The 12,307-nt window shown below is 44.4% G+C and overlaps 1 protein-coding gene across 3 annotated transcripts in view; it reads right to left on the minus strand.

The window, feature by feature from the left end:
• LOC105468484 (fer-1 like family member 6) overlaps window positions 1-12,307 on the minus strand; it is a 214,810-nt gene that overhangs the window by 66,759 nt on the left and 135,744 nt on the right. For all 3 annotated transcript variants that reach the window (XM_071067847.1, XM_011718682.2, XM_071067849.1), the window contains 2 exons: window positions 8,660-8,794; window positions 4,835-4,984 (listed from right to left, as the gene is read on the minus strand). In XM_071067847.1, the coding sequence (XP_070923948.1) occupies window positions 4,835-4,984; window positions 8,660-8,794 (285 nt within the window). The remainder of the gene's footprint in view (window positions 1-4,834; window positions 4,985-8,659; window positions 8,795-12,307) is intronic.

The following is a 12,307-nucleotide window of genomic DNA, read 5'->3' on the forward strand; positions in this document are numbered from 1 at the left end:
CCTCTCTTCCTTTCCATGGCTACATTGATTCAAGGTGCCTTTATCTCCAATCTGAGTAACTTCAAGAGTCCCCCAATGGGCCTTTCTGCTTCTCTCCTTGCCACTTCAGAATACACTGGATCCAGTATCTTCGCGTTGCAACCTAAGTCACTGTGCCGAGAGTCCTCTCTTGGCTTCCCATCTCTCCCAGAATAAAAGCCAAAGTCCTTACGAGGCCCCATGTGATCTTTTCCCACTGGCCTCATCTCCTTCCCGCTTCCTATCATTTGTCCACTCCAGCCACATTGACCTCCTTGAGCATGCTGGGCATAGTGAGGCTTCAGGGTCTGGAATTCGCTCTTCCCTCTGCATCTAAAGGCTCTATGCCCAGTTAGCTGCATGGTTGCCCAGTTAACCATGCAGCTAAAATGTGAGGCTACAAAAGTAGTCTGAGGACAAATTTCAGGACAGCTTAACAGCCAGGCTACAGAAATGTGACAGCCTCCTATGGGGCAGATTTCCTCTTCAGGGAATATTAACACTTACCATGAAAAAATGTTCTGTGGTCAAATACATTTGGGAAATACCAAGTTTTGAAAAAGAAGTTAAAAAAAGTTCTTTGCTGCAGGACTTCTCAGTTTCTTTACCATGGTAACTGGCATTTCAGATCCCCAAGAGAGACGTGATATAAAGCATTTCTCAAGCTTTCTTGTCACTGTATTTGGAGGGAGGGAATGATGTTCCAAAAAAAACCCAGATTTTGAGAAATGTTCCTGGTGGTGTGAAGTAAGAGCTGCTGAAGATTTCTGGAGAGAAGGGTGGTAACACCAGCTAGTGTTCGGGAAGGAAGGTGGAGGATGGAGTGAACAGGAAAAGTAAAGGAGGCCAGTAGCCGAGCAAGGAGGCCAGTGTAACATTCAGATGAGAACTAAAAGAACCCTTGGGAACAGGGGATGGGAACCATTCAAGGAACAATCTATGGGGTGGCCCTGGCTATGGATAAAGACGTGATGTGAAGAATTAAGGCTTACTGAATTTTCAAGCTGGAGTGTCTGGGAGAACAATGGGGCTATGAGTCAGGATTGGGAGGACAGGGGGCGGCTCACTTGGATAGAGGAAGGAAATGAAAATAATGAATTCAGTCTGGTGCATAGGAGAACAAAGCTATTACATCCTTCATGTGTTTTTGAGACGGGGTCTCTTGCTTTCCTGCCCAGGCTGGAATGCAGTGGTGTGATCATGATCTCACTGCAGCCTCGACCTCCCAGGCTCAAGTAATCCTCCCGCCTCCACCTCCCGAGTAGCTGGGACCACGAGCATGTGCCATCCCACCCAGCTGAATTTTTATGTTTTGTAGAGATGGGGGTCCCACTATGTTGCTGAGGCTAGTCTTGAATTCCTGGGCTCAAGTGATCCTCCCCACCTCTAAATCCTTCTGAGCAAGGGCAGTTTCAGTAATGGAGATAGAGAAACTGATGCTAGACATCCACAAATGAAAACTGAGAACAGCTGGTAACAAATGAAGGCATTTTCCAGCCCCTGTCTTCTCAGCGTGTATGAGATCCACATGCTAAGACAGTCATGCTGGTGATTAAAATAGTTTTTGAACAAGCAATCAAATGAGAAGAAGTCCTAATGAAATCCTAATGAATTGTATCTCAGGCTACTTACCTCTGACAGTGCTTACTTTATTATGTCGGCTGTCAGGAAGCAGCAGGGTCTCTCACCAGTGCACCCAGCTCAGGGCTGAGGGAGGGAGGGAGGATGAGAGGTAGGGCTACAGAACCCAGACAGCTGAGCCCACAGACAGCATTTGGGAATCCACTAGTCCAGCCTTCATTGGCAGATGCAGGGTCTCAGACCCAGAGCACTTATTAGGACAGCATTGTGTAGTGAAAAGAGAGTTGACTGAATCCAATTCAGTTAGCATTGAGCCCCAGCTTTCTCACATGCAGAATGGGGGTGCTGGACTAGATCTCATTTTCCCAAGTCAGCCATTCCGCGACCACCTTTACCACTTGTACATCCCACAACCATTTTTTTATTAGACACTTTTAGTTTTAAAAGGGAAACTTCATCTTGCAAGGGAAAACAAGTACTACTTGACAGAAATGGAAAGTCACTTTAAAAAGAAAACCAATGAAACAAAATAATGTTAGTGGAATATGCAATGTGAAGCCTTTTTTTTTTTTTTGAGACAGAGTCTCACTCTGTCGCCCAGGCTGGAGTGCAGTGGCATGATCTTGGCTCACAGCAACCTCTGCCTCCTGGGTTCAAGCAATTCTGGTGCCTCAGCCTCCAGAGTAGCTGGGACTACAGACATGCGCCACCACGCCTGGCTACTTTTTGTATTTTTAGTAGAGATGGGGTTTCTCCATGTTGGTCAGGCTGTCTCCAACTCCCGACTTCAGGTGATCTGCCCTCCTCGGCCTCCCAAAGTGCTGGGATTACAGGTGTGAGCGATGGCGCCTGGCCAATGGGAAGCATTTCTTAAACTTTATCTTTACTGTATTTGGAGGGACTGGTGTTCCAAGAGGCAGACTTTGGAAAATGTTCCCATAGGTGTCACTGATCTCTTTGTGCCTGGAACCTGTGCTATCTCTTATTAAAAAGGGAGGTTTCAAGTTAAGAGATATTCGAGACAGATGAACATCAAAAGTGGCTTTCTTCTAGAAGTACTTAGAAGGATAAAACATGGCAAAGCTCCCTTCATATCAATCCAACACTATTTAATGCTGATTTTAACCTAAAATCACTCATGACAGTTTAAAGTCACCAGGATTCTCACTTAAGACTGGACCAACAGTTTTGAAGATTACGTTCAGTTCTGATAGTCCATTTTACTGTGCAACACACATCTATTTGACTAGATCTGGTTCTATTAGAATCCCATTTGGTTTTAAGATTTGTAAGACAAAGATTTTTCTAGTCCTATCCTCCTAGGCTGCAGTCATTATGGAACTAGAGCCAATGCTTGAATTCGTGCTAATCCATTCCCCCAAGAACTCTCACCCAGCCTCAGCTCCCCTAACAGAGAGCTCACTCTTTCTCCAAGGCAGCCTCAAAAAGTTCTCCCTTACATGGAGCAAAAACTAGACCACACTCAAAGTCTTTGATAAGATGAGCTTAAGAACTCACCACTGTAGCCGTGTGCAACCCCCAAGGCTATAGACCTGGGCGGGGTCTGTGTTTGAATACAAGTGTGTCTAACCCCAAAGCTGCTCCCTTCCTCATTACGCTCCCTAGAATCCCCAGCTCTGGTGGGACTCTCTGGATTCTAGACTCTCACCTGCCATATTGAGCAAGTAATTACCTTTCTAGCCAGCTCAGTTCCTTTACCTGAAATACACGGTAGAATTAGACATCTTGCTTTTATATTCTAAGGCATCATTATCATCTTAAATAGCTGTTTGTGGAGTGTTTATTCCATGCCAGGCACTTTAGATAGACTGACTATAATCCCCATTTTGCAGGTGAAACCCAGATTAAGTAGCTCACGCAAGGCCACACACTAATAAGTGGTGAAACTGAGATTTCTACTATGGAATTTAGCTCTAGCACCTTCATTCTTAACTCATTCTCTTTGTGTTAGGAACACTTGCCTTCTGGTTTCTCAACTAACCGAGTTTTGACTTTATTTGATGTTTTTTGTTTTGTTTTTAAATTGGGATATCTGGAAACTAGGCTTACCTATATAGACATTGTTATGGACTGAATGTGACTCTCCAAATTTCATATGATAAAATACCAATCCCAGTGTGATGCATTTGGAAGTGGGGCCTTTGGGAAGTAATGAGGTCATGAGGGCAGGACGCTCATGAATGGGATTAATGCCCTGATAAGAAGAGACACAAGAGAGAGAACTTCTCTCTCTCGGTCAGATGAAGATCCTAGTCATGCCAGGTCTGCTGACACCTTGATCTTGGACTTCCCAGTCCAAGCCTCCGGAACTGTGAGAAATAAACATTTATTGTTTAACCTACCCAGGCTATAGAATTCTATTATATAATAGCAGCCTAAGACAGAGGTGTTGACCTGACTAAAAGGTAAAGTACCACCAGGCACCTCCTGGTGCCTCAGTGAGTGGGAAGTCAAGGGGAGAAATCTCTGATCCAGGCCCCTCAACCTGCTCACTTCTTTTCCAGGTTCTCTCTACATCCTGTGTATTCCTCTCCTGGACTGCTGGACTTCAGGGACTCAGCTTCTCTTCCCAGTATCTGCCTCTGCTTTCTGAAAAAGTCTTCCTGACACATGTTCATAAATCCCCCTAGGTCTTAGTGGGAAGGACTAAGAGTTGTCTTTGCAAAACCATACAGTGTAAGGAGCAAAAGTCCTTAAAGGTCTAAGGTCAACTCTCAGTTCAACCACCAATCCAGCTGTGTGATAAGTCAGTCAATCACCTCAATTCTAAATTCACTGTCTGTAAAATGGGAATCACAACACCAACCTCAGCAGGACTGAGGGAGCTCTAGTGTGATGAAAGGTATATGAGACAACAATCACCACACCGGACACGTGGTAAGTGCCCACATATGTTTGCTTCCTCTCTGTTTTGTATCCTTTCATGGCCTGCATGGAGCTCAGGAATTTGCACAGAAGGCTGCTCAAGCAACGTTGGCCAAACTCACAAGAATCTTTCATCCTGAGATTCTGACTTATAAGCTCAGGGGATCTAGGAATAGTCCAAGTCACCTGAGTTCTTAAGTGCACCTCCCAGGTCCCCAGGACACACATTCAGATGTGAGATTGCAGCGAGGGATCAGGCACAGCTTCACTCAAGTGGCACTTGTGGTGAGGCCACTTCTCTGTCCAGGTAGACCTGATAGATATTCGGCGCCACATCTGGTTCACTCACCTGCAGCAGTTCAAATACAGCAAGGAGATCCCCTCCAGAGAGGTTCCCACAAAAGATGGGGTGATAGCATAACCTGGGGGGCTCATAGTCCTGGTCAGCCAGCTTCACAACGGGAGCAGCCACTGTGGCACCCAAATATTCTGGCTTCCCCTAAAGAAGAAAAGAAATGAGTTTTTATTTCCTGATCATTAATTACCTGGTTCTGATTCACATCAACACAGTTTTACAAATAACCTCCACAAAACCGTCAGCATCCGTGTCTCACTCTCTTCTCCTGCCAAGCTCCTCTTGCCCATTTCTATAGGCCTGGGGGGCAGTGGGTTCCACTCACGCTCCTAAAAGGGTCATCCTTGCTGTGCGCGGTGGCTCACGCCTGTAATCGCAGCACTTTAGGAGGCCGAGATGGGCGTATCACAAGGTCAAGAGATCAAGACCATCCTGGCCAACATGGTGAAACCCCATCTCTACTAAAAATACAAAAATTAACTGGGCGTGGTGGCACACACCTGTAGTCTCAGCTACTCAGGAGGCTGAGGCAAGAGAATCACTTAAACCCAGGATGTGGAGGTTGCAGTGAGCCGAGATTGCACCACTGCCCTCCAGTCTGGCGACAGAGAGAGAGGTCTCAAAAAAAAAAAAAAAAAAAAAAGGGTGATGGGGGGCAGTTATCCCAGGGGCTTTCTGGCCCAAAGCTATCTTAGGGGCTATCTCTCTCCTCATATATTGAGCTCAGTAGGATATAGTTAAAATAATTATCCAGGGAAGACTGGAAGGGGAAAAGGAAAAATCAGGTAGCAGCCAACATTCCAAAGGATCTCCAGGACAGGGCATCACTGTGGTTGGGAGCACAAGCTTTGGAGCCAGTTTGAGTTCTCACATCTGCCACTTTCTAGCTCTATGCCCTTGGGCCAGCTGCTCAACCTCTGAGAGCCTTATGCCTAAAAAAGAGTTAAAAACAATACCTTTCCGTAGGATCATGAGGACTAAAGGAATGTTGTATAGGCTTTGCATAGTGACTGGCATACAAGTGCCCACACCTAGTAATGATGAAGATGATCGATATGTTTAAGTGATGGGGGAGTCCTGCCCTATTTTACTTGGTAGTAGAAAAGGATATTAAAATATTTTTGTATGTATGTATGTAGGCCGTATGTTTCTATAAGAACTATGCAATGCGATGGCTCTGCTTCCTGCCTCTTTTGCAAGCCTGTGTGCACATCCCCCCAGAGGCAGCATGGGGCTGGCGCAGTCATTTTGCTGTGCTATTTATCTCAAGAACTGCTAGAATATAAGCTCCCTGTGGGCAGAGTTGCCTGTACTATCCACTGCTGTGTCCCCTGGCACAGGGCAGATACTCAGTGCATGTTGGTTGAGTGAAAGCTGTTGGATAAATGACCTCTGCCATCCAACACCAGTGCCCTTGCTCTTTTTGGCTGAGGCTGGGTTTTAGCAGTCACACTGCTTCATTGTCTCTGGACTCCTGAAGTAACATGTGCAACCCCAGCGGTAGAAGGAAACTGGATTGAGGTGGAAACAAGGCTTTTGGTTCAACCACACTTGAAAACAAGGCTGCCCACTGGTGTCGACTCGTGGAGACAGATCTGTTTTGGGGATGGGTGGAGTTAGGGCAGCTGGCTAGGAAATGAGTGATCTGCCTAACAATTTGTTCATTAACCCAGCTGGGATTGGTTAGTTCAAACTAGCCCTGGAAACAAAAGAGTAAACAGATCTCAAGCAACCAATTTTCCAAATATAAACTCATTTATTCCAGAACCAGCAGACTCTTATGAGGACACAAGCCACTGGGAAATGAGGTAAGGTTCTAGACTGGAAGCATAGTTCGAGCAGATTCTGATTCCATTAATCTGAGCATCACCGTAGTTTGGGCCCTGTTTAGCTGCAGCACACAAGGGTGAACAAAAGGTTTTGCATGTCTACATGCATCTCTCTGGGAGCAAAGAGCACATTTTCATATCCCTTTCTCTCCCACATTTCCTTTTCCCTTTAGAGTCAATAATGTCGCTGAATTTCTCTGTAAAGGGCTTGGCTTAGGGTTGGGCCAGGAAAAGCCATTGCGGAATAGAGAACTGGAAGGGAAATGGAAAGCAATGGGGCAGCCAAAGGAAACACAGCCAGCCCAGCAGGTTAGTGTAACAGGACTATAGCCTACATACATACATACAGAAATATTTTAATATCCCTTTTTACTACCAAGAAAAATAGGGCAGGACTCCCCCATCACTTAAATATATCAATCATCTTCATCATTACTATGTATCGGCACTTGTATGCCAGTCACTATGCAAAGCCTATACAACATTCCTTTAGTCCTCATGATCCTATGGAAAGGTATTATTTTTAACTCTTTTTTAGGCATGAGGCTCTCAGAGGTTGAGCAGCTGACCCGAAGGCATAGAGCTAGAAAGTAGCAGATGTGAGAACTCAAACTGAAGGCTGCCTGGCTCCAAAGTTTGTGCTCCCAACCACAATGGTGCCCTGCCCTGCAGATCCTTTGGAATGTTTGCTCTCATCTGATTTTTCCGAGTAGCGCGTTCAAAGACACTCTACTGCTGTTATTGTTTTCTGCATAGAAAATAAGCACTAACAATTGAAAGCATATTGTTAGGAACAAAACTGAAAAGGTAGTTATTTTGTGGTCCTCCCTACAGAGCATCTATACTACATGCTAAATAGTAGAAATCCTCTTCCATAAATATACACATCTATCCTCAACTTATAGATAGGGGAATGGGGCCCAGAGGGAGGGAGTGGCTTGAAGGACTAGAATGTGGTTGTATAGGGGAGAGACTGCTACACTAGCCTCCACCACCTGTACAGGCAAAAGTGGGCACAGGGGACCTGGTTCAGCCTCCAACCAGCTGTGACTTTAAATAAGGTATTTGAGCTTTCTTGTCTGTTTCCTCCTGTAGGAAGCAAGATGGGAGCGTCATGGTCTCGAAGGTCTCTGCTCCCCTTCTGTGATGCTCACTTCTTGATTCCCTGCTGACCTTGGCCCAAAGACAGGGGCTGTCAGGAGTACTGCAAGGAGGTGGGGCAGCTTTAGGAAGGCTTCCTGGAACTGTTTTACTTAATATATTTGTGCTCCTGCAACCTCATGAGGAGATGGAGACATTAAATAAAGAAACAAATCCTTTCCTTTCATTTTAGACTTCCTAATTTAAGAAAAGAATATTTGTGTAAGTTAAAAAAAAATCCTCCAGTAAGCTTTTGACTCTATCCAAGGGTTCAGCACACAAACGTCTTTGGAGAACAAGAGGTTTGGTCCACATCATAAAAGAAAAGGGACAGAGATGGATGTGTTGTGTAGGGCGTAGAAGCAACAAGCAAGAGAGGAAGAAACACAGTTAGAAAGGCTAAGAAAATACCCATCCATTTCTTTTCAGCCAGGTGATATCAGTAAAAACCTCCCGTTTCCAAAAGGTATGAACATTTTTATTAAACAGCAATAGGACCTGGAATTAGCTGGAGGCTGGGTACGGTTGCAGGTTGCTTTATACAAGTATCACATTCCTGAAGAAGTGTGAAGTATCACAGTCCTGAAGAAGACTGACGTTCTGCAAACCAGACCCAATTTTAATTGCCATTTAAATGGAAATCAGTGAAAAACTCTTTTAGTAAAGCAAATGACCATCACCAATCTTTTTGGTTCTGTGAACTGTTTTCAGAGGTCAGGTTTGCCTCGAGGTATATCTAGTGTTCTCACCACTCACAGCGTCAGGACTTTATTTACTTTAAAATAAAGTGAGTTAGTTCAATGTGGCATTTTATGAGGTGTGGTCAACGCTGGCCCAGAGGGACACTCACCACGGCGTCGCTGTCATACAGCTCCACCACCACTAAGGGCGGGGAGTCTGCCAGCTCATTCACGTCTCCGTGCAGCACCAAATCATTGAACAGCAGCATCTGGTTCCAGGTAGGAGAGAGGGTCTGGGAGATTATCTGGAAGGAGGGACCAAAGAAAAGCAAAAGTTCATTCAGTTGAGTTGTAGGGGCTCTAAGGTTCATTCATCAAACACTTATACAGGGGAAAGAGAACACAACATCATTGTGATTGCTCATTCATTCAATATTCAAGTAACTATGTAAACTGAGCAGCTACTATGCACTAAGCAATGCTGGGGAACACAAAGACTCCCGACTGCAGAGGAGCTTATATTCTTAAGTTTCATGAGCAGAGCCTCGACAATGTTTAACACCCTCTTTGAGTCCATATTTTCAACTCAGTTCTCACAGTAGTGCCAGTGAAAACACTAGCTACTTTTTTGAGCATTTATAGTGTACTGGGCACTGAATTCACAGGCACTGTCTCATTCAACCCTCACAGTAATTCTGGGAGGTAAGTTCAGTTATTTACACACATTTTCCAGATCAGGAAACTGAGGCTCACTTGTCCAGAGCCAGCAAGTGGTAGAACTGAGATTCCACCTGGACCATCTGGCAGCAAAGCCCAGGCAGTCTGCTAACCTCATCCACTCTCGCCACGTAGATGCTAATATTATCTCCATTTTATGAATGAGAACACTGAGGATTGGAGAGATTCAGTGATTCTTGACTTAGCAGCAAATAAAATTTTGTCATCAAGTATCTTAAAGTTGGGTATTTGACCTAATATTCCTTATGTGGAATTCTACTGTTTTGTGGTTATTGACTGAATTAAATAGATCAAGGTTTTCAAAACCACCCTCACCATTTTGCATGACATCTTTCTTACACTGATAGTAGAAGTGGCTCACAGCCCCCGCCTAGGCCATTTAAGTGGTGCCCTCAGAATGGAGGGCATATTTGGTCTTGCATTTTCTTCTCTGATTGGATGTTTGGAAACCTGCCAATTTCACACAGCCAAAGACTGGAGTCGTTTGCAGGGCAAGAGAACTCTGCACCTGGGCAGAAGCTGTTCCATTAATGCAGGAGACTAGTCCTGGAAAGAGTTCAAAACCACATTTCTTTCTCTTCCAGGCAAATGAGTGATTTCACAGGTGAATGTATCACAGCAGCCACTGGGTCCAGGGGAAGTTTCTGAACTGTGCCTCTGTCTGTCACTGTTCAACCTAGGAGGAAAGTCTGGAGAGAGACCTGGCCTGGACTCCAAAACTCACAGCAAACTGTCATCTCAACATTTTACATCGAGTCATTTCTAGTCACAGCATTAAGTCATTTGCACTGGGGTCACAAAGGAATATTTTTATTGCTCTTCTTTATGTGGGTCATAAAAATATTGTGCATATTCATGACTTCTTTCTCTTCTTGCTTTTTCACTTTTATAGTATTTTATGTCTGAGACACAACAAGATTTTAAACATTTCAAAGAAAATCTAACTTTTCCAATAGGAAATGAATGGCTTCAACCAACTAATAACAGGAGTTAAGAAGCTGCACTGCAAAGTTACCCTGTGTCAGTGACATCACAAAGAACCATGTGTTTTATGTTGCTTTTCAAAATAGAAATGTGATCTGTCTTGTAGCATGCACTGGACAGTGTGATACCAAAGCAATTTATGATCTTCCCAGCATCTTTCCAATAGAAGTATTTTGGTATCTTCTTTGGCACTGGGCTGTAAATACCACTTGATAAGATTCCAGAGGTCAGAATTTGTTCATTCACTCATTCGTCATATAAATATAGGATTCAGGACCTACAACGTGCTAGGCACAGCATTAGACACTAACACAGCACTCTGTGCATAGCAGATGCTCCATAGCTATTTGCATGAATGAGTGTGTATTGACCTGTCCCTGGAGTTGCTCCCATGAGTAAAAGGACAGCATGACCACCTTCAGGAGGTACTAAAAGGTTCACCCAAACAAAAATCCATTCTCTACTTCTCTGCCAAGGTCTATGATTCACCTCATTTCTTAAGGGCTTTCTTAAAGAGTTATGCATTAGAACTGAATTAAATGACATTATCTGGAAGTTATGGTAGCACTTAGCTAACATTTTGATGAGGGAGCCAGCTATCATGGACAGAGTATAGCTTTAGAATCAGATAACTCTGGAGTGAAATTCTAGTTTCATTACCTACCCGATGTTGGACTTGGGCACGTTGGAGATTAACCCTCCAAACCTTAGTTTTCCTCATGTAAATGGGGTTAGCACCTACCCTCCGGAGTTATGACCACTGTCCAAGAATAGTAAGTGCTTGGCACACATCGGGTGCTCAATAATTGCTTGTTATCCATCCTACCTGATCCCAGCCCATATTCTTTTATAAATGAGTAAACATTTACTGAACGCCTGCCGCATGGCAGCCTTGGTGCACTGGGGTAAGAGACCATCCATGTCCTCAGGACTAAGCCCCAATCTGGTTGTTGGAAATAGCAGTTTCCATGCTCTACCCTCTAAGATTTCCTCCCCTTCTCCTCTAATGCTCCCTCTTAGCCACTTAGTCCGTTTCCCTCTTTCATGCCAGAAGCCTTGCTCTGCGGGAGCTTTCTCTCTTTCCTTTGTATTTCAGTCGCAAGATTTCTATGTCCCATGTCCCCACAGTGATGTTGGGAATGACTGGATTCCCCTCTTTGAAATATTTCATTCCATTAAGTCACTTTACAAAGCATTGGTTTTCAGGAGCAGCATTCAGAGGCTTTTTCCCCCTGAGCCCTCTGTGGTTCAGGTGAGTGCTACCAGCTGAACAGTGGCACTTGGCTATGACTGCAGGGGCCCAGGTCCAACTTTCCTCATCATTAAAAATACATAAAGGGGGCATGTCACCTGCAGACAAGTCCCTCTGTGTTAGCGCAGAAGCGAAACAGGAGAGGGAAATTGGTACCCTTTCTTACCAAAATGGAAGTGGAGTGGTTAAGCAAAGTGACTTTGGTTAAGCAAAGGGACCTGGGTTTCCATCTTGGTTCCACCATCTTCTAGCTATATCGTTTCCAAGCCTTACCTGCCTCATCTGTAGAATGAAGACACTACTAACATCCAGCTTTGGGCTGCAGTGAGATGTAGCAAACAATGCATAAAAAAATGCTTAGCACTGCGCCCAGCACGTGGGGAGCTTTTAGTAAATGGCAGCTATTACTATTTTCAAAAATGAGGTACTTGGCTTAAACTTATGGAAACAAAGTCCAGAACTCAACAGAACCTATTTTCCCTTTCAAATAATTATTTGATAAACAAAAGTCATCTGTTCCTTTGAGATATGGATCTAAATCAAATGAAGGTGCTGTATGGAGATACAAAATACAAGGATAATTACACAGCAGACCAAGGATTTCATCCAAATCCTGTACTCCACTCAGGGCCCTGGAACTCCACAGTGTTGTGGCAGGTGGAGGAGGGCTCCGGGGGTCCATCCTATGAGAACTCCCTTGCTGTTGGAAGGAAACCTCAATGACAATAACAACAAGCAGTCACATAGAAGCCTTAGTTTTAAGCAAGGTACTGTCCTGGGTGTTTTATCCTCTGGAAGGAATGTACAAGGTTATCATCCCTATTTCACAGATAAAGAAATTGAG

Source organism: Macaca nemestrina, chromosome 8 (genome assembly GCF_043159975.1).
Source record: "Macaca nemestrina isolate mMacNem1 chromosome 8, mMacNem.hap1, whole genome shotgun sequence".
NCBI lineage: Eukaryota > Metazoa > Chordata > Mammalia > Primates > Cercopithecidae > Macaca > Macaca nemestrina.